Source organism: Kryptolebias marmoratus, linkage group LG8 (assembly GCF_001649575.2).
Source record: "Kryptolebias marmoratus isolate JLee-2015 linkage group LG8, ASM164957v2, whole genome shotgun sequence".
Lineage (NCBI taxonomy): Eukaryota > Metazoa > Chordata > Actinopteri > Cyprinodontiformes > Rivulidae > Kryptolebias > Kryptolebias marmoratus.
The window spans coordinates 19,666,075-19,688,241 of NC_051437.1; the positions used below are offsets into that span (position 1 = coordinate 19,666,075).

At 41.2% G+C, this 22,167-nt stretch overlaps 1 protein-coding gene across 1 annotated transcript; it reads left to right on the forward strand.

Moving 5' to 3' along the window:
- Positions 1–1,464: 1,464 nt before the first annotated feature.
- ctnnbip1 (catenin, beta interacting protein 1) lies at positions 1,465–21,047 on the forward strand. The gene is made up of 4 exons (XM_017417905.3): positions 1,465–1,622; positions 10,254–10,368; positions 10,842–10,932; positions 18,442–21,047. Exons 2-4 carry the CDS (start codon positions 10,273–10,275, stop codon positions 18,498–18,500), a joined length of 246 nt encoding a protein of 81 aa, XP_017273394.1. The 5' UTR covers positions 1,465–1,622; positions 10,254–10,272; the 3' UTR covers positions 18,501–21,047.
- Positions 21,048–22,167: the final 1,120 nt, after the last annotated feature.

Consider the following 22,167-nt stretch of genomic DNA (forward strand, 5'->3'; position numbering starts at 1 on the left):
TGGGGTCATTGATAATTATGGGGTGGCACACAAAAACTAAAAGCCAAAACATAACAGAATTTTAGATGTTTTATACTGTTGTCATATATATACTTTTTTAAAAATATTGCAATATAGTAACTAAGTAATCATCTTCTAATATTTATAAAGCCCCTAAGGGGACTTTGGTGAAAAAAAATATTTTAAATCGGCTTCTTGTACACATGCAATACTATCCCATGCACACCAGATAGATTCTCACCAGCATGAGAAACAATTCTGGTGCTCACACCGTAATATCTCACATGCACTAGATAGTTTTTTGTGTGCTCTAGAAAAGTGTCTGATGTGCACAAAATCATTGTTACGCACAAGAGAATATTCAGCGTGAGTGTTTTCAGTATAAAAAGTAAAATAAAAGTTTAACTGAGCTTTATTTTGATCTTGATCTTTTGACATATATATAATTTACCTTATTTTGAAGAAGTTTTTGGATGACATTATCAGAATTATTTTGTGTTTTCAGAAAGTTGGATATACTCTATATTCTTATGAAGCCATTCGCTAAAATAGTCTGAGTTTAAGGACATTATGCTTGGCTACAGTGAAGAGTTTCTTGTGTGGGTGAGAAACGTATTTTTAAAAAGAAACTCGCATAGTCCCCTGAGGGGCTCCACAGATATAGGCCTGCTTTGGTTTCCTATCATACATCTGATATAAGTCAGTGTTGTCCAATCCTGGTGCTGGAGGGCCACTCTTCTGCATGTTTTAGTTGTTTTCCTGTCCTTCAGCAGGTCTTCAAGCTTTGCAGAAGCCTGTTAATCACTCAGTTATTCAAACCAGGTGTGTCAAAGCAGAGAAACATCTGAAATTTAGACGTCTGAATGAACTTAAAGATGTACTGAAGAGCAGGGAAACAACTTAAACATGCAGGATTAGGACTGGGCACTACTGAAACTTATTGAGAATAACAGTCACTACTCATCTCTTAAATTCATATTCATAAAAAATATTATACATATAGGATTGTGTGTGGGGGGAAGAGGGGGGATCTAATTTATAGGGGTGGACCCCCCTCCCTTCTGAGCGGCCCCCTGTATCTTTTACATGATTTTTTATTTCTTGTTTGTTTTACCATGAAATGTAGGGGTTTCCTTTTTTTTTTAAGATCATTTATTTGAACACAAAATGTCAACCATATAAAGATGAGGCAGTCTTAACAATATGTTATAAGATATGTTTTGGTTTCTATTATTTTAAAATACTCACCAAAATGAAAATGTTTGCCTTTGTTACATTTATTATTTTCCCTTGACGTTAGTTTAAGGAACTGTAGTTAAATAATTGACTAATCGCTATAAAAAATTAAAAAATAAAGAGGATTTGTTGTGAACTTGTCTCATGTGTTTGAAACGCTGATGATGCAGCGGCTCTTCCAGGCGCTGTGTACTGTCTGTTTAGTCGGTGGCGCCCCCCGCGGCCGGCAGCGGTACTGCAGCGGCAGCAGCGGCGTGTCTGCGTTGAGTCAGTCCGCCGGAGCGTCGCCGACTGGAGGGATGTGACCCCGGAACAGGACGCCCTCCTTTACAACAACACCCCATTCAAACAGATCACAGCAGAGAAGTAAAGCTGGACCAGGAGGGGTAAGCGCTTATATCCCGTGTTGTTGAGGGGTTGCGGGTTGCCGGCTTGTATATTTCCTTAAAACGACTCTCGCTGATTGAATCGCTCGGACTTTGTAGCGGCTTCGGCGAAGCGGCACCTGGATGGTGTCCGCTCCCACACAGGAACTTCATTCAGGCTTTTGTCTGGGGCATGCTAAGCGAGCTAGCTGCGCTCGTTAGCTCCTGTCGCCTTTTGCGCTGAACGGTTTGTGGGGTTTTCTCTCTTTTTTGGTTCGGAGCTCGAGTTTGAAGACGAGGTTAACGTCTGTTTGCGGTAAAAAAAACAAAAACAAAACCGTAGGTGCTCGTGCAAGTCTTTAGGCGTTAACGGTCCGCGCGCGTTCGGCGGTGGCGGGTGTAGCTCGGGAGCCGCCGGGAGAGTGAGGGGAAGCGGCTTGTTAACGCAGGGAGCCCCGCTACAGTTTGAACTGAGCCCCGCACCCTTCTGTCAGGCTTATATAAATATAAATATAAATATATATATATATATATATATATATATACAAAGCAGGTTTGTTGCATTTAGCTATAACTGGCATTTAACTGTTTTTTTAAATTATTTTCTAGTTGTTGAAGATGTATAAAAAAATCTTTAAATGACTTGGGTAGAGCTGTGATGCAAACTCAGTTGCACTTTAATAAAGGCATCAACACAGATCCATTTATCCCAAACCACCCTGTCTTTGTTACTTTAAATGCCAAATATCCTTAAGTTTGCTCCTCACACAACTCACTTAAGTGGTTTTCTATTTTTGACTCATGCCACCCACAGATGCATTGTGCTTCAATGCCTTTTACAGTGTCTCCCTCACTCAGATTAAGCTTGACTGATTGACAGAGACTGCAGCTGAAGGCACTGAGGTCACAACCTGCAGTGTACACCCCCCCCCACACACACCCACACACCCACACACACACCACACACACGCCAGATATCTGACAGCCCTTTTAGTGGCAAAGCTGGCACCCTACAGGCAGCAGGACATTGATGATTGCTGCAGCCAGCAGGTGTCAGGGCTTGGCCACAGGCAAGCACACTGAATCCCCCTGGCAACTGGCAGGCCTGGTCATGTACCACAGCAGGCTAAAGCTGCTTCGGTTTGCACGTCCTCCTATAGCCGTGTGGGTTTCCATGGGAGATTAGGACCCCTCGCCGCCTGGCGTGCAGCAGGGCCGGCTCACTTCAGCCTCTTCAGGTCCTGATGGCGTTGGGGGGGTTGATGGGAAACCATCAAGCTGCCTGCGTAGAGCAGATATCGATAGGAAAGGCTGGTTCATCTCACGATCAGTTGCTCTGTTTTTTTTTTTGGCACAGTCCTCATTAGCTCAAGCCTTTCACACCCAGTAAAAACTGAGGCCTATATATCATCTTTTAAAGCAAACTTTGAAGCACACCTTTCCTTTCAGTTGATCTTTTTATTGTATTTTAGCCATGTTTCCCAAGGAAGTCGTCATAAAGGCCCACCATTCCTCGTCTGTTATTTACAGCCTCCATCTTTGTATTGTTCCACGCACGAAGATCATACGTAGCTCTTTGCTAATCAGAATTTTGCGCCCTGCTTTGACGCTGGTTCCTTTTGAAATTCTGGCTGCCACAACCCCAAGGGACCAGCTTAAGGCAGCAGCTTCTGTTTCAGATCCTTTGAGGGACCCCGAGGAGTGAGCATAGATGTTCTGTGATCACAGACCAGATGAGATGATTTTTTATATGCAATATTCTGTGGAAGAACTGGGTTTTATAAAAATATTTATTACTGAGACCTGGTAGTATCACCGTGGCACAACGATGAAAGGAACGTAGAAGGTCCTCTAGAATCTTTTTTTTTTTAATTGATAAGAAAAGAAGCAAGCATTTGATGTAAATATATAATATCCAGTTTATTGTAACTCACACTTTACGGGTTCTCCTAACACCCCGATGTGTAAATTGTGACAGTCGTTTAACACACCTAGAAACCCAGCTGCCTCAGAAGCTTGTACAGCTCAGCAGGATTGTTTGAGTTCATGCCTCACATGGTGACAACAAGACCTGACCTACTTATCAAACATGTTTTCACAATCTAGTTCACCACCACTGCCCCAAATACTGCGGCCATTGTTGTGACAGAGTACAAAAAAAGAGACGGCTGCGTGAAGACGAACAGCGGTCCGGGTCAGAACCGTCCTGGCCTTTAGTGTCTCCTCGGTTGGGATCACTGAGGACTCTAAAGCTAATATGGTCTGCATGGTGTCAGTGTGCTGTGTGGTGAGTCTTTATAGACTGAAAATTTGGGGCTGAATATTTTTCATTTTGATTTAATTGAATCATCAACCGTTTCCTGTCGACTATTTAATCAAAAGAAAAGCGGTAATTTTTCCTGCAACCATGTAGCCCATGAAAAACATAATTTTTAATTGCTACAAAAAATAGCAGCTACAGATGACAGTAAATTTGATGTTTGTGTCAGATTTGTGAGAATACATATCTATATTCATTTGCTGTATTTATTCAAGACTTAAAACAACGTGACTGGGGTAAAATGGCCTTCATTGTTTGTTTTTTTCCCCATAAAACTTTAGGTCATAGTCAGATTATTAATGTTTAATTCATTTTTTATCTGTTCCTCCTTAGCTGGACTGACATCAACAGTGTTTTCTATGAGTTAACGTTATTCTGATAGCAGTAAAGCTCAAATCATCAAATGTTTCCCCAAGCAACAACATTGTGTTCCCATTTTCGAAGAGTGCTGCACAAAGGCGGACACAAGCCATAAATCTCAAAATTAAAATGTATTTTGCTTCATGTTTTGCATTAAGATGTTTTAAATCTGTCAGGTGGCTTCTGTTGTTAGTGGCCTAGCAGGCATGTAAAATGTAGGATGCATTTTTTAGATATTCATTCCACAGTTTGTGTGATTAAAAAGTTCCAGAGTAAAGACTTTGATGTTGCGTTTCAGTTCTGGTTGTATTTGAATATTTTCTAAATTAAAAAAAATTAGATGAATAATTATTCAAGTAATTACTCGTCAAAGTACTTGTTAGAGGTGGACAGATTAATCAGCGGACCAATTTAATCAACTGGTATTTGCTGCTTTTAAAATAATTGGCAATCGGCCATGCCAGTGCACACTTAACTGATTACCAGAGAGGGAAATTAGGATACAACCAACTCACTGTAGCTCACATTTATTTTAGGCAAGAATACCCATTTATATGTAATACATGTATATTTATGCAAAATGGCCTCCTTTGTATACATGGTAGAGGTCATATTATTAAAATGTTACTTCAGTAATCCAAATTAAAGATGCCTAACTTCCATTTTTGGTTTTTAATGTGCTTTTTTTCCATAAGCTGTTTTAAAAAACATGATTCACGGAGTGGTTGAGCGTCAGCAGAAAAGAGTGTGTGTGTGTCCGAGTGTGTGTGTACCTGCACAGCTGCTCCGCAGGACCAGGCCGGGCTGCTGGCTGCTCAGCTGGCAGCCGCTCCAGCCTCGTAGCCTTCTAATGTTTCTCGCACATTTGCTCGTGACTGAATTCAGGTTACTTTTCCCCTCTCGGTTTTTTCCTCTCTGCTGAGGCTATCGAAACGTCCGAGTCAGGTTGCAGTCCGTTACTGCTCACTCTAGGAATCTGATTTGCGAATCAGATGTTGAGCATCGTGTGAGCGGCACACTTCCTGGTCAGAACCGGTGTGCCGGGCTACGTGCAACTGTTTCAGTGCTTTCCAGCTGGCCCCTCTGTAAATGTGTGAACCTTTTGGATTCCAAGATGTATTCCTGAAAACAGACTCTCTTTGCACCGTGTGACCTAGTCGGACGGAAATTGTGTTCAGGAGTGTTCTTGATGCTTTTAGAGGCGACGGTAGGCAGTTACAGGCAACTGTACCCAGGAAATCAATTAAATAGTTCATATTTTGACTTGTGCATGTGTTTTAGCATTTACAGTAATGATGTTTCTCTGACACACCTGATTTGAATGAGTGAGTGATTACCAAGCTTCTGCAGAACTTGAAGACCTGCTGAAGAGCAGGGAAACGACTAAAACATGCAGAAGAGTAGCCCTCCAGAACCGGTTTGGACACCTCTGGAGTAATTCATTTTACGAGGCGCAGCTTTTCCAGCATTTTACGGTAACTGACGACTTTTCTTCAGACAGACAGAAGCTCGCACGCAGGCTTACAAGCCTCGTAAAACAATACCACGAGTGGGGGAAAAAAACTGTCATGGCTGTCACTGAAAGGGAAACATTAAGACAAAAAAATATTCTTGACTGACATTTATGTGATCAGGGTTTGAAACCTGTTTGCCTCAGTCAGAGACAGAGGCGATCGTTAAAATTTACAATAAAATGCTCTGTTCTGTCTACGTCAGACGTTGGAACTCGGATCTGGGAGTGACGGCAGACCTGACGTAATCGTGTTCCAGTTGCAAGTCGGAAAACCAGTAGGGTTTGCTCATTGCGCCCAGTGACCAGATTAACTACCATTAGCAACGCAACTCGGTAGCAATGGATTTCTCTGCATTCTGTGCATTCAGACACAGTACCAACATGGTCATTAACAGTGGTTTAACAGTGCTATGTGTGTGGCTGGGTTACTGAAATACAAACCAACAGGAGGAAAACTAAAAAGTTTATTACTGCAGCTATTTTAAGGTATGGGCTAGTTGGAACTCTGACTGGAAGACTCAAAGCAATGGTCAACATAAACATGCTTTACATCTGAATAGTGCACACCTCCGGATGGATGGATGGATGGATAGTTGACATCAATAAAATAAATAGGTAAAACTTTGTTAGCTGTGTGGGAAAATAAGTTTCCAGTTCAACAAAGAACAACAAAAATATACTTTTTAATTTTAGAAACTGTATGATGCTTTTTTTTTAAATCATTGAGTAATATCATCAAATCATCATGATTCCAGTATAGACAAAGAAAATGTAATTATGATATATATATATATATATATATATATATATATATATATATATATATATATATATATATATATATATATATATTGGTCCTATCAGCACAATGCTGAAATTGGTGATATTAGGGCTGTCCAACATCACAGCGTTGACAAAAGTGCCACTCAGTAGGGGAGAGCGGCGGGAGGGGTGCATCTCAGGGGGATTAGACCTAGATCAGTGTTAAAGAAAGCCTTTGATTATGTCTGGAATATTATCCATATGAGTCGGGGCTGGCTGAGTGTTCCTCCAGGGATTAAAGCTGAGCCAGCCCATCTCCAGAAGCTAACCTCAGGCACACACAAAGGAGCCTGACAAGATCCTGATTGTGGTCCTTGAGGGGCTTTAAGACATGAAATGCAATAACAAGCCCTTCTAATGCTTTATAAAGCATTTATACATATATATTCTTCTAAACCTTGTTTAACATTGCTTTTTAGCTGAGCTGCAAACTCTCACAGTAAAATCGTCTTGTGAGCTGTCACTTCCTGACAATTAAATTATTGCACATCTGCAGCTTTTGTGAAATAAACAAAGTAGTGTATTGAGTCTGTTTATGTGCAAGGAGGATAATTAGTATTTTCCAAACATGCCTCTAACTAGGTAGGCTTGTTGTCTGGGTGAGGGTTGCAGGGAAGCACATTAGCTTGTTTTTCTATTTAGCATCAGCAGTCATGAACACCTTTGCAGGGGTCATACATGTCATTAAGGGGCAGCCAGGCTGAGGATTTATAGAATGATTAAAGTTCAAAACCTTCACATTCGTAGAAGACATGTTTTTTCTGACTGCACAGGCTTGCATGTTTAGTCTACTTCCATATATCAGTGTTCATATGTGGAATATTTTTAATCGGCATCTCAGAAAGAGGGGGACATTGTTCAGAGACGAAAAAAGAGCTCAGAACAGACCGGATTGTTCTTCGCATCATCATCATCATTCTTTGAAGGACTCTCAAGCTTGTCACACCAACAGAAACATCCCTGATTACAGTTCTCTACAATCACACCTTTTTCTTTTTGTATAGAAATTCTCCCCGTGGACTGTTGGGCCTCTTTGTTTTGTTTGTTTGTTTGTTTGTTTTACAGCAGATATTACTGTGTTAGCAAAGCTATTTTCACCTAGGTTAAAAAAATAAATCATAGCACACAAAACTGGCAGAATCCTGGGCAGATGTGATGCTGAATATGGACATTTTCCAAGTTAAAAAAATCAGTGGACAAGAAATGTCTCTGACATGAAAGCAGGAGGCCTACTTCCACAGATTATTGTGGATTATAGGGTTTTTATGTCCGGTTGTAGACATGAAAAATATTCCTGTGTTAATGGACTTTTGATGTGTATTTGCAGTCTTCAAAGATCTTAAAACAAAACAAGACATTTTTGACGATTCTACTAATCACACGCCTCAGTTATTCCCCAGATTCCCTGGGATTTATCCGGGCATATACAGTGCCTCCTGAGGAAGGCAGGTCGCTCCAAGTCTTAGTCTGCGCAGCACATGTCGACTCGCTGGAAGGTCTCTGCTGAAGGATCAGCTCGCCCATTTGTCTGAAGTGAGGAGCTTGGAGACATGATCAAAAGTGTCACTGAGGCTGATCTAAAGACCCTGCCAAACCCCCCCTACACCATCTACCACCATCCTCTCTTCATCGCTACCCCCACCCAAACGCAATTCAGCCACCGCCATCATCAATCCCCTGAAGGTTTTAACCGAGCAGCTGAACTGACACCGGCGAGCTCTCAATCTTTTTATGTCTGACTTGCTTTGAGTCTTCAGAGGAGCTCTCCAATTAATTTGTGCCGCGGCTGAAGCGAACGTATTCGTGTGCACCTCGCTCGTCGTCCCACTACCGCGCCGCGCAGCGGAAAAGTGGAGATGAGATAAGTGCTCGCTGTAAAAATTCATCAGAAGATTTAAAAAAAAGAAAAACTGTAAACGGTGGCGGCCAGACACCAGGAAATAGCCAATAGAACGCCGCACTCTTTATTTTCTGGTTTCTAGAAAAGGAAGCAGCTCCTCAATTAAATATAACCCCACATCAAACAGTTTGTCAGTTTGCATTAGTGGCCCTTTGTACCGATAAGAGGCCAAAATAAATTGCCAGATTTATCATAATCTCTGTGACTGGCAAAGACTTTTTCTGAAATATTCTGACATGCATACTGATACTCTCCTTTAAATCTGGTGTTTGGCTTATTAGATTTATTATGCTCTTCTCTGCAAATTATTTCCTCTGCATGTTTTGCTTTTTCAATTAGTGAATTTAGGCTGGATATCCAGCAGAGCTTATATCCCTCTCTTGCTGGCGCTTGGGAGGAGAGATCTAATGTGACAACAGCCGACCTTGATGTGTAAGTGCGCTATCACAGCAGAACCCATCCCTTTTCTGTCACCCACATTAGCTTTGGCAGCTCCTTTTATCGCCTGCTTTGCCCCCCCCCCCCCCACTCTTTGCCTATATTCTGCGTCTCTGCAAAGTGACAATGAAAATGGGTCACAGGCAGGGCTGAGATCTGTGTGAAAACTACCATCTAATATTAATGATGTGCTGAGGAGCCAAACCTGCTCCGTGGCTGTACCGAGACAGAGTCAGTCCAAGGTCAGACAGCCAAAGGGAGTCTGGGATGCAAGCGAGTTGTTGATGATATATGGCCGTGTGCTTATCAGTGCGAAGGGAATAAACAACCCGAATACTGTTAAGAACTTCATCGGTGAATGATCATCCCGGATTTTTTGGTCCCGGTGAATAAGAGTGGCTGATGTAGCCTCAGTATATTTATACTAATTTCTGGTGGAGATTCTCAGTCATCCAGGACATGGGAAATATTTAAAAAAAGGTTAAAAATCAAAATCAACTGGAATAGAAGTCCAGTTGTTCTTGTTTTTTGATCTTTTTTGGATTTATACTGATTAAATATCAACCAAAAGATTTGTAACATTATCAGTAATTTACATAAACTGCTTGGTCTTATTAAAATTCACCAAGTAATGCTTTTTAAATTTTTTTAATTTGTTCACTTACCTTTGGTTGTTGTATTCATCAGTTGTTGTTTTTTCCTTCAAATGGTGAAACAAGTTGGTTTTGTGCCCACCTTCAGTGGTAACCATTTCCTTGCAAGATGTGTTGTGATTTGTTGGAGGTTTGTCGTCTTGTAACCAAACCACTTTCATACTATCAAAGTAGCTTCTGGACGCGAACACGCCGCTCCAACACCCTCTGGGTCCACCCATTTTTGGTGCGCCGGCATATAACGTGGACATGATAATAAAGCGCATTTTAATCTTGACTCGGAAAAAAAACGTTTTGTTTGAATCAGCCTTGTAGTCGAAGTGGGTGTACGCCACTCTTCCTGCTTCTGTGCGTTGCTGCAGCTGTTGCGTTAGCATGTCAGTGATGTAAACTGACTGTCAATGTGTTGTGCTCTCCAGGGAACATAATGCATCATGTCTTCATCAGTAATATGACCGATTTGACCTTTTATCACGCAGAAAGTCACACCGGCAATATCACGAACGGTGTGATTTAGCACAGCCCTCTTATTTTGTGGCTAAAACAACCCACTGTTTAACATTTGGAACTTCTGCTTGCACTGAGCGGTTACGTGGATTGGATTTGTCACGGGGCTTGTGTAACGCCGATGTGTTTGTGTGTCCAGAGCCACAGGAGCAGGGGGGATGAACCGCGAGGAGGCGCCGGGGAAATCTCCCGAAGACATGTACATCCAACAGAAAGTGCGGGTCCTGCTCATGCTGAAAAAAATGGGATCAAATGTAAGTCCACAGACTCGATCAAATTTAGTTGTGCCAGCTCATTGGTTGTTTACTATTAAAAGACACAATCTTTCCAAAAACAGAAACTAAATAGTCTTTTCAAGCCTGTTTGGACTGAAACACCTCAGTTATAGCTTTTTGTCTGGGTCCAAATCACAACAAACTTGTAACATGAGATGTTTAGTCTTTTTCAAGAGAGAAATTTAAAATATAGTGCTTTACTTTAAGTGACTGAAAGCTCAACATTGAGACAACACAACATGTATCCTGTTGGAGTGCACACATATTCCTGAGATACTGCAATATTCTAAAAGAACATAAATGAATGTACTTCTTTGTTAATATCTCAGTCAGTACAGTAGCTCCATTTTTGTCTGCAAGATTAGAAGTGCCGTTGCAGAACGTTGTTTGTTGTAGAACGTTGTTTGTTGTAGAACGTTACTTAAAAGTTGCTTTTGTCTACGTCTCCCCAGCTCACACAAAGCGAGGAGGCTTTTCTCCGAAATTACGCCGGTGTGGTCCACAGTCAGATGAGCCAGCTACCACAGCACAACATAGACCAAGGTAAGGCCGTGACACGCTCTCTCCCACGCACGCATGACTTTTAAATGCGTGCAGTTTGGCGTTTTGGCCTCGGTGTAATGCAAAAGACATTCAAAACAATAGCTTTTAAGCTTCACCTTTTCATAACATACAGGTAGCGCTGCTCCTAGACAACAAACAACAACAAGAGAAAATCCCTCCACGCGCTTCACTCCCTTAGTGTGTGCACGTCATCAAACCAAGCGGCTTTCCTGACTGCACTGACGACGACTCGGCTGCCCACCAGCTCTCTGAGATTACTCACCCAGCAAACGGCATGCGTGACTGGAAACGAGTGACTCATTCCTCAGCGGGAGGCGCTGCAGTAGTGTCACCGTCAAATCTAACAGTTGGCTCCATTGGAGAAAAATGCGGTGGTGTTTACACCGTAAAGCAAATCAGGGCTCTAGTATTTAATTGTGAAGTGATTTTTACATGCGCAAGTCATTCCCGCCCTCCCGGAAGAGTACACTAGAGTGCGCTGTTGAGCTTTCGTTATATCCTGTGTGGGTCATTGAAGTCTAAACCACAAGAGGGCGCTGCAGTAAACACAGAGTCTCCTGGAGGAGCACTGCAGTTTTCTGAGAAAGCAGCAGAAAATTGAAGATATTTCAGCGCAACTGCACCTCCAGTTGAAAACAGTTATCAGACAGGAACCCTGCTGTGGTAAACCTGCTGTGGCCTAGGTCTTCCTTTTACTCTTTATCCAACACACAGGAAGGGCTTTAAGACAGAAAAATTACTTTTTTTTTTTCTCATTGAGGCGTTGGGTCTGTGTCCTTGTCTGTGTCCTTTGTCTGTAATGAAACAGTGGGTGCCAGTCAAAACAATGTCTCCTTTTTATGCTGTGGGGGATAAAATGACGCAGATTCCGTAATAATATGACATATGTTGATTAAGCAGCTAAAGGAATAATCATAATATTAATAAAAACACAGCACTCGAATCAGTGCAGACTGCGTAACATCATTTTGGTGTGCTGAACTTGTTTATTAAGCTAAAGATCAGCCCTCAGCAGTACGCTGCATGCACTTGTTCTCTCTTTCTTTCTTCATACCCTTCGATAGATACAGAACTCCGTTTCTTCGCCCTGTCAACACAGCGAGGACGAGCACCATTAATTATGGAAGGAAATAACTAGCGAAAGGTGCTGCGAGTGCGCGTCATACGTTACAAAACGAACGCGCCGAACACGTCCTCGTGTGCCCATGAATTATTCGTGGACTACATCTTGTCTGAGTGATTTGCGATCAGGCGTTTGGAATGTGGCTGAAAGTTAATCGGTTTTAAAATATTCAAGGCTGCACAGAGGACAGCATTTGTTATGTAGCAGCAGACACAGGAAGAAAAGTTCACTAGTAATAGGTTGAAAGAAAATATTGGAATTAGAGGTTGACCAATCAGTCAGTCTAATGGCTAGTAGCACGTTAGCATCCTCAACAGTGTTGCTAACATATTAAACTCGAGATGGCAAATTATAGATGCTACATATTTAATTGTACTTTATGTTTTTGCATTCTTTGTGCCAAAAGGATTAGCAGATAACTGTATTTTGCTGTGTTACGTTGTTTCTATCGTAATCTTTTCTTATTTAGGGTCAGTAATGTGGACCTAAATCATTTTGTTGTATTATAAAAAGTTGTTTCTTCAAATATATATGTATGTGATTTTTTATATATATATATGACTTTCTGGGGTTCAGATTTTTTGTTTCTGATACATCCTTTTATTTGTTTATAGCCGTTTCACCTTCAGACCTCGCCTCAGTCTGTGTATCTAATTTTTACAACTAGTTGTTAATATCTCAGTTGTTACTTTTTAGTTGAGTCTTTACCTCTTCCTGCTTTTTCTTTTTAGGTTTTTGGTACAAATTGATTCATTCTTTCTCTGGTTAAATAATAAGTTGTTTTCTGCTAGTTTAGAAAAGCGCTTGTACACGGGCACCTTTTTGTTCAGACGGGGAACTAATTAGACTTGAAGGACTGATTGAAGACAGATGGACCGAATCACAATATTCTCTGGAGTGTGAGACCAAACCATTTAATTCACAGCAGTCTGGTGCCGTGCGAACAGGAGAGGAGTCTGAACATGGTGATGCAGGACGCTTTGGTAGCAGAATCCTCTAACGGTCTCAGCTCGGCACTGAGCGGCAGTGTCACCTTGATCGAGTGGCGTCACGTTCAGAGGTCGCCGAGGGCGCAGCGGTGTCATGTTGATGCATCAGAACTCTTAAATGCAAGTGTTTCTGAGAGCTCAGGCGCTCTTCTTTCTAAAATTATCTGCAGCTGATGTCAGTTCAGCACCTTTCGGTTAATTATGAGTTTACATTTCCCTTTCGTCATCAAAGCCGATCAGACTGATAGATTTCTAATTTAAATTAAATCCCTCAGTCTCTGCCTAAAAGCCAAATGTTACCCTGTGTCCTTTTTGTACTCAGAGTTTCTGTTTATTTCTCATAAATGGATGGGTCATCAAATTTGCATTTCAGATGTAATTGGCTTATTACCATAGAAGCAAATATAAAATCTTGGTTTACAATTTAAATTAGGTCAGATAGGAATAATCTACCAAAGCCCTACAGTTTGAGGTTTTCTTTAATCAGCTTTCTTCTTATAAATGATTCAATTTAGAGGCCAAGCTGGACTCTAGATGCTATGTTTAAAGACTGTTATCTTGTTTGGGAATCCTTAATTTTGTTAAGTGAGTCTTGTGTTTTAGTGTAAATTGGTTTGTTTTTGGCTAACAAAGACAGAAATGCTGTTGCTCTGTTTGTATTATTTTTTTCTAATTTGTCTATTATTTTATTTATTTAACATTTTCAGTCACAACTTCCTTTAATCGGCTAGTTTTATCCCCCCATAAAGCCAACGTTGGTAGCTGTCCTGTTTGACTTATGAAGAGAGTCACCTAAAGGATGCTGGAGGGGCTCAGTAAAAGAGAAGAGAGGAGGAGGTGTTGCCATAGAAACCCCAGCTGTCCCAGGAAAGTGGAGCTTCCCCACAGGCTTCAGTGTTGTTGTGGCATGCTGTATTTATAGAGTGGAGCATGTTAAATTAAGGGAGCGCTAATTACTCGTTGTGGTATTTCAGCATCTCGGCCTGTCTTGTTGCTTCTTACAGATTTCTGTGGTTTAAGGTCCCACTGTAAGCATGTCCCGCGGTCGAGTTACTCACCGTCATAATGATGCGCTGTCTATAAGCTTGGCTTTTCAAGCGAAACTCATCTACGTGTGCGTTTGTTTCTCTGCCTGCAAAAACAGCTCATGAACCAGTGAACACATTTTAATAAAAAAAATATTTGGAGTCAGCCCAATTTAAGATGGCCACCACTGGTAACTGACCATGGCAACACAAAACCGGCTATAACTCTGTGATTTTTTACACCTATTGAGCTAAAATTCGGTATGGCATTGGGAGAGGCTCATCCCCAACACATACTTTGAGCACTAACAGATCACACAGCAGCTTTGTTTAAACCATTAGCACGCAAGGTGGCGGGCAATACGCATTCCTTTAAGGAACGCGACTTTAATTTATTTTTGTATCAAGGAAGTTAAATGTCAAATTAATCAAGGGTTTTAAATGACCCAAGGAAGAAAATCTTATTCAGAACTACATTTTGATGTAACCTCATTTTAATGTAGATCCACTGGAGCTGAAGTGAAATAATAAAATGTCGCACAAATCCAACTTTTTGTTGATCTGCGTAAACCTGATTCCACATTTTTTAGTTTTGTCGGAAAGATGAATAAAACATCTGACTTTCATAAGAAGCTGATTGGTCTAAACTTGGGACTAAATAGGGCTAACTTAAGATGAAGGACCGACTTTACTCAGGTGTTTCTGGTATGAAACACCTGGGTGTTGTTTGATTATTGGATCAATCTTTGAATCCTTAAACGTCTCGTCTGTGTTTATGTAGCCCCTTCTGTGTGTATTCAGTCAGGCCACACACAATCCTCTGTTTTCTGTCGTTCTCCTCAACCCGCCCCTACTGCTCGCAGCGTCTTTATGCCCTCAGTTGACCCTGCACAGATTGTAGCCTTAAATGCTGTGGGCGCCGCGTCGCCGCAACACTGGAGTCGTCACATGGATGTTTTTCTGCTAATTTCGAGTCGGAGAGACTGGCAGGACACAGCTGGATACCTCTCACTTCAAACAAGCTCCCTTTGAGGTTATTAAAAGATTTCTTATCCTCTGAGGTTTCGGTGGAGCTTTTATGTTTCTTTGTTCATTTCGAGCAAACCACATATTGATTTATGGTCTCTCAGAAGTGTAAAGAAAACATGTTTGTTCTTGTTGTTGCTTCTGTTGATGGCCTGAAGCAAGAATATCGCCCCCAAAAAAACATTTTTATTCATCAGTCGCTTTTGAATCTTTTGGTGGAAAACGTAGTAAAATCAAGTCTTTGGCAATTTTCTGCCAAATATGTAGACAGATAGACAGCAGAATAATTGCTGCACTCTAGATGCTGACGGACAAAATAAATTTGCAATTTGTAAAAACTTAAACAGTCTGTTTTAAGATCCTAAAACATGTTTTGCTCTAGCTCTTTGTCAAATTCTGTATTCCTCGAATGCATATGATATTTTTTTCGGTGAGTATAATTTGTCTTTTATGAGACATCCACCTCGGTCCAGTAGGGCGAGGCAAGGAGAAAATTGGCCCGAGGCAGATGGAAAGACAAGAGGACGGCCGGAAGCAGAGCTGCATCAAAGCTGCTTCCTCAGACGCATCAGCAGCGCCCGTGCAGCCTGATTTTTATCTGTCGCTAGGCAACAGCATTAAGGGACCCGATGTTTCCATCTTGTTAGCTGGAGCTTGTTTGTGTGTGTGTGTGTGTGTGTGTGTGTGTGTGTGTGTGTTCATAGCAGGGAGAGGTCCGAACAGGAGTCTCAGCTTTAGCTTAGCTTGTGGAGGGATTCTGAGAGAATATCTGCTGGCTTTGGCCTCAGGTCCTCCTCCTTTCTCCTGAACCCGTCCACACAAGCACCGAACAATCCAGACTCACACTTTCATGCTGTTAAATGGGTTTTAGCACAAGTTATTTTGCTAAAACACGACCATGAAAGTGGATCTTTTCCAATGAAGATCGAGGTACCTGCTGTGTGATTGTCTCATATTTATTTATCTTGATCTTTGTGTGATCAAACTTATGCTAATACTGTTTTTAGTTTTCATTATGTGACGAGTTGATGCTGCATTGCATCAATAAGCATGTGTTCTCCCATGGGAGGCACCTTCCCCCAATATTATTTGATCTGACGAAGCTTCAGACTATCCAGGATCCAGCCATGACAATTCTAATTGGTTTTCCTAAAGCAATATTGAAAGAAATAAAAAGATTGTGTTTGTAGGGACTATGTTGTCTGATAAAGCGAGTTGCCTTTGTGCCAAATGCTTGTGAAGTCTCCAGCCTACCTTCATATCTCTAATAATTAAATCCAACACTAAAGTTGCTGTGAAAAGCGTGTTTTATAACAGGCATGGATTTGGTGCTGACAGAAATTCTTCTCAACCATTTAAGTTATGGATGTTAGTGTTGATACTTTGGTTTGTGCTTGGAAGGTGTTTTTACATAAATATGGGATAACACTGAATAGATCCACACAGAAATGTCATTTTCCTTTTCTTTTTGTTGCTTTGAGTTATTTTACTTTTAAATAACTCAAATGAGACACTCTGTGTGGTCTTTGCTTCCATTTTTATGGTTTTAATAATGTGTATGTGGCAAATTTGGCCAAAACGTTCTGCTTTCTCCTGACTAAAAGTCTAGAGTCAGAAGCACTCATGAAGAAATGAGTTTTTCCTCGAACAAAGATGAAGGAACAGCTGTTTATTAGCTTCAGAATTGGTTGTGTATTTGATGTTTCAAACACTAACCGGAGGGAGAACTGTCTTGGCAGGTGTGCTCTGGGCCAAATGACTTGATAAATTAGTTGGCAAACAACTAATGAATCATTGCTTCCCAAACAAAAGCTGGCTGACAAAGTTTTATTGTGCATCTGGCAGGATTCATAAGTCGAGTCAGCCCAGAGGAGGCTGTAATTATCAGCTGGTGTTTCTGAACCTGAGAAAATTGAACAAGGCACAAAAGGAATGGAGATAAATCAGACTTTGAGGTAATCTCGTTGCTCGGCGAGGTTAATATCGGCTGTAACCCTGTATTGTAGTCCCAGACAGTCACTCCACACATCTCCAGCTGCCACAGCAGAAGAGGCTTGACTGGCACTGAAGCTTCAGATCCGAGTTTTATCGTGACAGAGCAGGATGCTGCTGTCAGCAGGCCACTCAGCGTGTTAGCGTATGTCCTGTCAGGGCTCCATGACGGCAGCCAGAGGCTTTCTTCAGCGGGCGAAGACTTCAACAGACGAATTTACCTGCATCCACATTAAAAAAGAAAGGATTTTCATAAACTGGGTGTTCCCTCCTCGATTTCTACTTTCAGCTGACTGAATGTAGCCAGCAGAAAACCAGGCTTCTATCACTTTAAGCTACAATTAAGTGATCTATCAACAAAACAACTTGAATCTTACAGATGGGATTCAGGGACTGGTCTGGAGTGAAAAGAGGAGTAGTGTGAATACAGATACACCCTCCCTGGCATTGAGGAGTTTTTATTTTTTAAGTGGAGCTCAACAAACAATCCAAATACATCAGTATACAAATAATTAGACATCAGGGTCTACTTCTCCAATCATACACGTCTGTGGGGCCCAGTGTCATTTTGCATAACATTCATTGCTTCATTACACAGAAAACCAACATGAGCAGATAATTGCAATTTATTCTTCGAGTTACATTTTACCATCTGTGGGAACTAAATATGTTGTACTTCTGGAGTTAGCTTTAATTTCATTAGCTTCATTAAACAATGCATGGCCCAGCTCACACCAGCTAATATTATAAATAAAACTAATGGTTTGTCAGGTGAGCACTTGTTTAGATTTTTACAGGTTATTTACTGAAATCTGAAACTGTAATGTTTCGTAGGCGCAGCAGACTCAAGTCATTTGTCCAATTTAAAGCCGCGTCCCGCAACAGTGTGAGCTTACACCGTGAAGCTGTCTGTGAGCGCACAGCCGATGGTCAGAGTGGATCGCTGCTTACTCGCCAACTCAGCTCTGTGACTGCCTCCCATGCCGGGTCATAGCCATAACAAACGCGACTTGACTTCAGCCTGTCTGCTGCCTCGGTCTCGTCGAGGTGACCTCCGGCCTGGCTCCAAAGTGTTTTGTCACCTCCGTCTTCTGTCTTCCTGCCTTTCAATTAATCTAATCTCACTGCAGCGTGTTAAAAGACATTTCTTGTTCCTAAAATAACCAGGAAGAGGGGAATAAAGGAGAGCTCTTCTTTTGTTAGGAGTGAAATTCTAATTTGATGTGCTTCAAAGGAAACCCTCCAGTGTTCGGTCCGGTCTCCAGTCAGGATGGTTGTTGCTCTGCTGTTGGATGAATGAACACATTTCTACGTTCTCCCTTTCGCCCCCTAGGTGCAGAGGACGTGGTGATGGCGTTCTCGCGGTCAGAAACAGAGGATCGGCGACAGTGACCCCGGCCCCGCCCCTCCCCCCGGCGCCCGTCACCCCGCCCTGCACGTGATCCACAACAACACACAACTGCACGAACACAACACTGATGAGCTCAGGAGACGACGGGGCGTCTGGAAGAGGCGGAGGGAGCCGATGCTGCCCCGCCCTCCGCTCAGACCTTTTACACGTCGACACACCATCACCTGGGAGATGCACTCGAGTGGCTCACTGTGGGCAGAAGCCTTGGCAACGAGGCGATCCGTAAAAACACTCAAATTGTGTGAATGAATTCTGTTTTGTTTCGTTTTAATTTGGCAGCGGCGGAGGGTTTGTTTCGTTCGGTAAAGTTTTGTCTGTGTCGAGACGTTAGGCAGTGTTATACCTGCTGCTGATATCAGAGCTGGCTGATCGACAGATTACTGATTGTGTTAAAAAAAAGAGAGATTTTAATCGCTCTGCTTTAATCACATGTACGTTTTCAGTTTAGCTGGTATGTGTTGAAGGCAGCAGAGGCCTCATTTATAAAAAAAAAAAAGGAAGAGTCATCTTCAGCCATCTTCCACAGAAATTTAGAGATATTAACTGCCATGTTTACATGCCTTCAGCTACTCTAAGACTCCCTGTTTAGATGTCAGGAGCAGTAAAATTAATTCAAGTTTGGGTTACTGTAGTCACCAGTGAGTGAAAGCTGGTGTAATGACCCTAAAATATGCCACATCCTGTTAACGTAAACTGATTGTATGCTGCCTATAAAGCAGGATTGTTTTAAGGTGTTATTTAAACTCTCTCCACATCAGACGGCAGCCTGTTTCTGTGGCTCACAATTTAGCTGCACTCGACGAATCCAGATGCAGACGCAGAGACGCGTCGATCTCCGACCTTCCTCCGCTGCCGTTTCGCTTCACTGAGACGAAAACCAGAGCGCCGCCGCAGGTACCGCAGGCAGCCTCGATCCCACGCTGCTAACTGCTGCTCGTTTTCCTTCAATCAGCCGCCGAACAAAAGCAATGCAGTTACACGTAACCGAATCAGCCGCTTTATGATCCGATTGATTTCAAATCGGGATTCTTGCGATGTGTTGACAGCCTGATTGATGCCTGGAATTAATCTCTCGTGTTTAGTTCAGAGTGTGAGGTAAACAAGCCTCCCGGAAAAAAAAAATCAATCATATTTATAAATGGGAGCCGTGAGAAGGTTGAGGATATAATTTTTTTGTTTGTGTGTGTGTGTGTGTGTGTTTTGTTTTGTGTCTAGTGTGCGACAGTGAGGGAAAATTTACAAGAATTAAAAACACTACCAGGCAAAATGAAATCCAACATGAAACACAGATTTACACATCCAACTCAGACAAATACTTCTGTTGTTATCATGACATGTAAAACCTTAATATTTTTAATTGTATATATAATTAGGAAAGTAGGAAAAATGAATTACATGTGCCAATTGTGTGTTTTGTTTTATTTTATTTTATTTTTTAATGTAAGATAAAATTACCATCAGAGTTCAGACAAGCTGTAGATGTAATTTATTTCTTACTGAGTTGAACCTCAGATATCATTAGGTCAAGGAATTAAAAGACACTTTTTTTTATTTTTTCCTTTAATCAGCAGCCGTGGCTTTTTGTTCACACTAAAATTACACTAATTTTAACTACCTGAAGACACGAAGCCAAACATCAGAACTATGTGCTATTTTTGACTGTTCTGTCTCTCTTGCACTATTATCAGTGGGATATTTGCAAAAACAAGTTATAAAAAAAAACAAATACACATTTAAATATTTAGCGCAGAGATTCTCTGTTTGGTTCAACTTTGCGAGCATCGTTTTTCTTCTTTAACGCGATAAAATGACCTCCGTGTTCTCTGACACAACTGGACTTTGAGGAAATCTGTTTCTAGCGACGTTTCAGGATATTTAATTTGTGAAATAAGCGCGACGGTTTGAATCCGAGGGCGTCTGCCTCGTCGATTCAGCCGAGGAGCTTCGAAGCGACCACCGTTTGGACATTCTTGATTTTTGTGGAAGCTCCTTTGAAATGATTCTGGGGCAGGAAAAAAAAAACTTTTTTTTTAATTATTATTATTATTTTGTTATGAATAAGTGTAATGGCAATAAGTTCTATCTGAATGTCCTCAACAATCATCACCATGTAAACAGGCTCCGTTTTATGTTTACTTTTAGTATAAAGCATTCTTTGTCTATGCATTGTTTTGTTTTTTTTCTAAAGTGTCTTACTGTACAGGGCTGTACGACCAGCCTTCGATCAACATGTAAAATAAAGTGTAAGAGTGTGTGTTTTCATCTTTCAACTTTAAAAAAACAAACTCCATGTTTTGATTTTCACCATGCTGGTGCATTAAGGCTTTTATTGTATATCTTCTTACTGTGACTTAATGTTGCCTATCTTTTTAAATATGTTGGTTTTTTTCGTTGTTGTTGTTGTTGTCTTGGCTTTTTATTTTTTATTTTTATTATTTGATTAGTTGGTTTGTTTTGTATGCTGCTGACCGTTCTGATCAAATGCTTCCAAATCCAACTGAACCATTAAAGAACTTTTAAAAAGTGAATGACTTCGTTTCTTTTCTTCAGGACAAATTTGACGTTTTTAGCAAGTCGCTGGCGTTCAAAAGGGCACAACACAAAGAGCATTTACAGGGGGGAAAAAAGCTTCCAGTGAAGGTAAAAGGGATGAAATAATATTTATATTTAACTTGAATGCAGTTTTCATTTAATCACATTGTGGTATTTCTGAAAGAAAAGTCAAAACTAAAGCAAATATGAGCATTACCTCAGATTTGACCTTTTAAAGTAAATAAATAGCTTCTAGTTTATTGTGAGGTTTCAGGCAAATCTATTTTAATGCCTTGAGGTTCTTGGTATGAAAAACAAGCTTCAGTGATGGGAGGAAACAGAACTGTCATGGAGATCATGTCTGATGGCTTTATCCGTGTTTAAAAGTCTCACAATCTTAGTTTAGACATATTCCAAACCCTGAAGTTGTCTCGTCCCTGAAATTTTCTGCTCGACATTTTGTTTTGTAACAAACTTTTAAAAGTCAGCATGCCGGATCTTGCCTATCTCACTCAACTTTTTTATTTTTTTACAACAAATGGTGGCAGCAGGTGGATTCCTCGCAGATCTCGCACCCAGGCTGAGGTAGAAGTCCACGGCCAGGGCAGACAAAGAGCCTCCCGACAAATAAAGGGTTAAAAGCGCCTCAGCAGACAAGGGAGAAGAGCCACCAGTTTCATCCCAAACTTATAAACTCTGACCGAATCATGCAAAACCTTTTGATCAAGCTGGAGTAAAAATATTTCAGAGGCATGATTTATTGCCGGACTCTGGTTTGCAACATCTTCAGTAAAAACCTGATTTTTATCTTTTCTTAATGTTTACAAGCAGCTGCAGCTTCACACATTTGCAGTCAGCCTTTAATTGAGTCAGATTTTTAAATTGGATGCAGTTTTGCCACCAAGTTAGAAAATGGACTCCATGTTTCTGTCTCTGTCTCTCTGTGCTAATGATGAACATCTGTTCCCTGTTCCCATACATTTGTTGGGGGGAAAAAACTTCAATTAGGAGGCAATGAGCACAGGGAATAATGAACCAGCTGTTGGCCATGGTTACACTCTTTATGCACCATTTTAAACTGGCTGTTATTCATGTCTATTGCATTTATTTCCATTC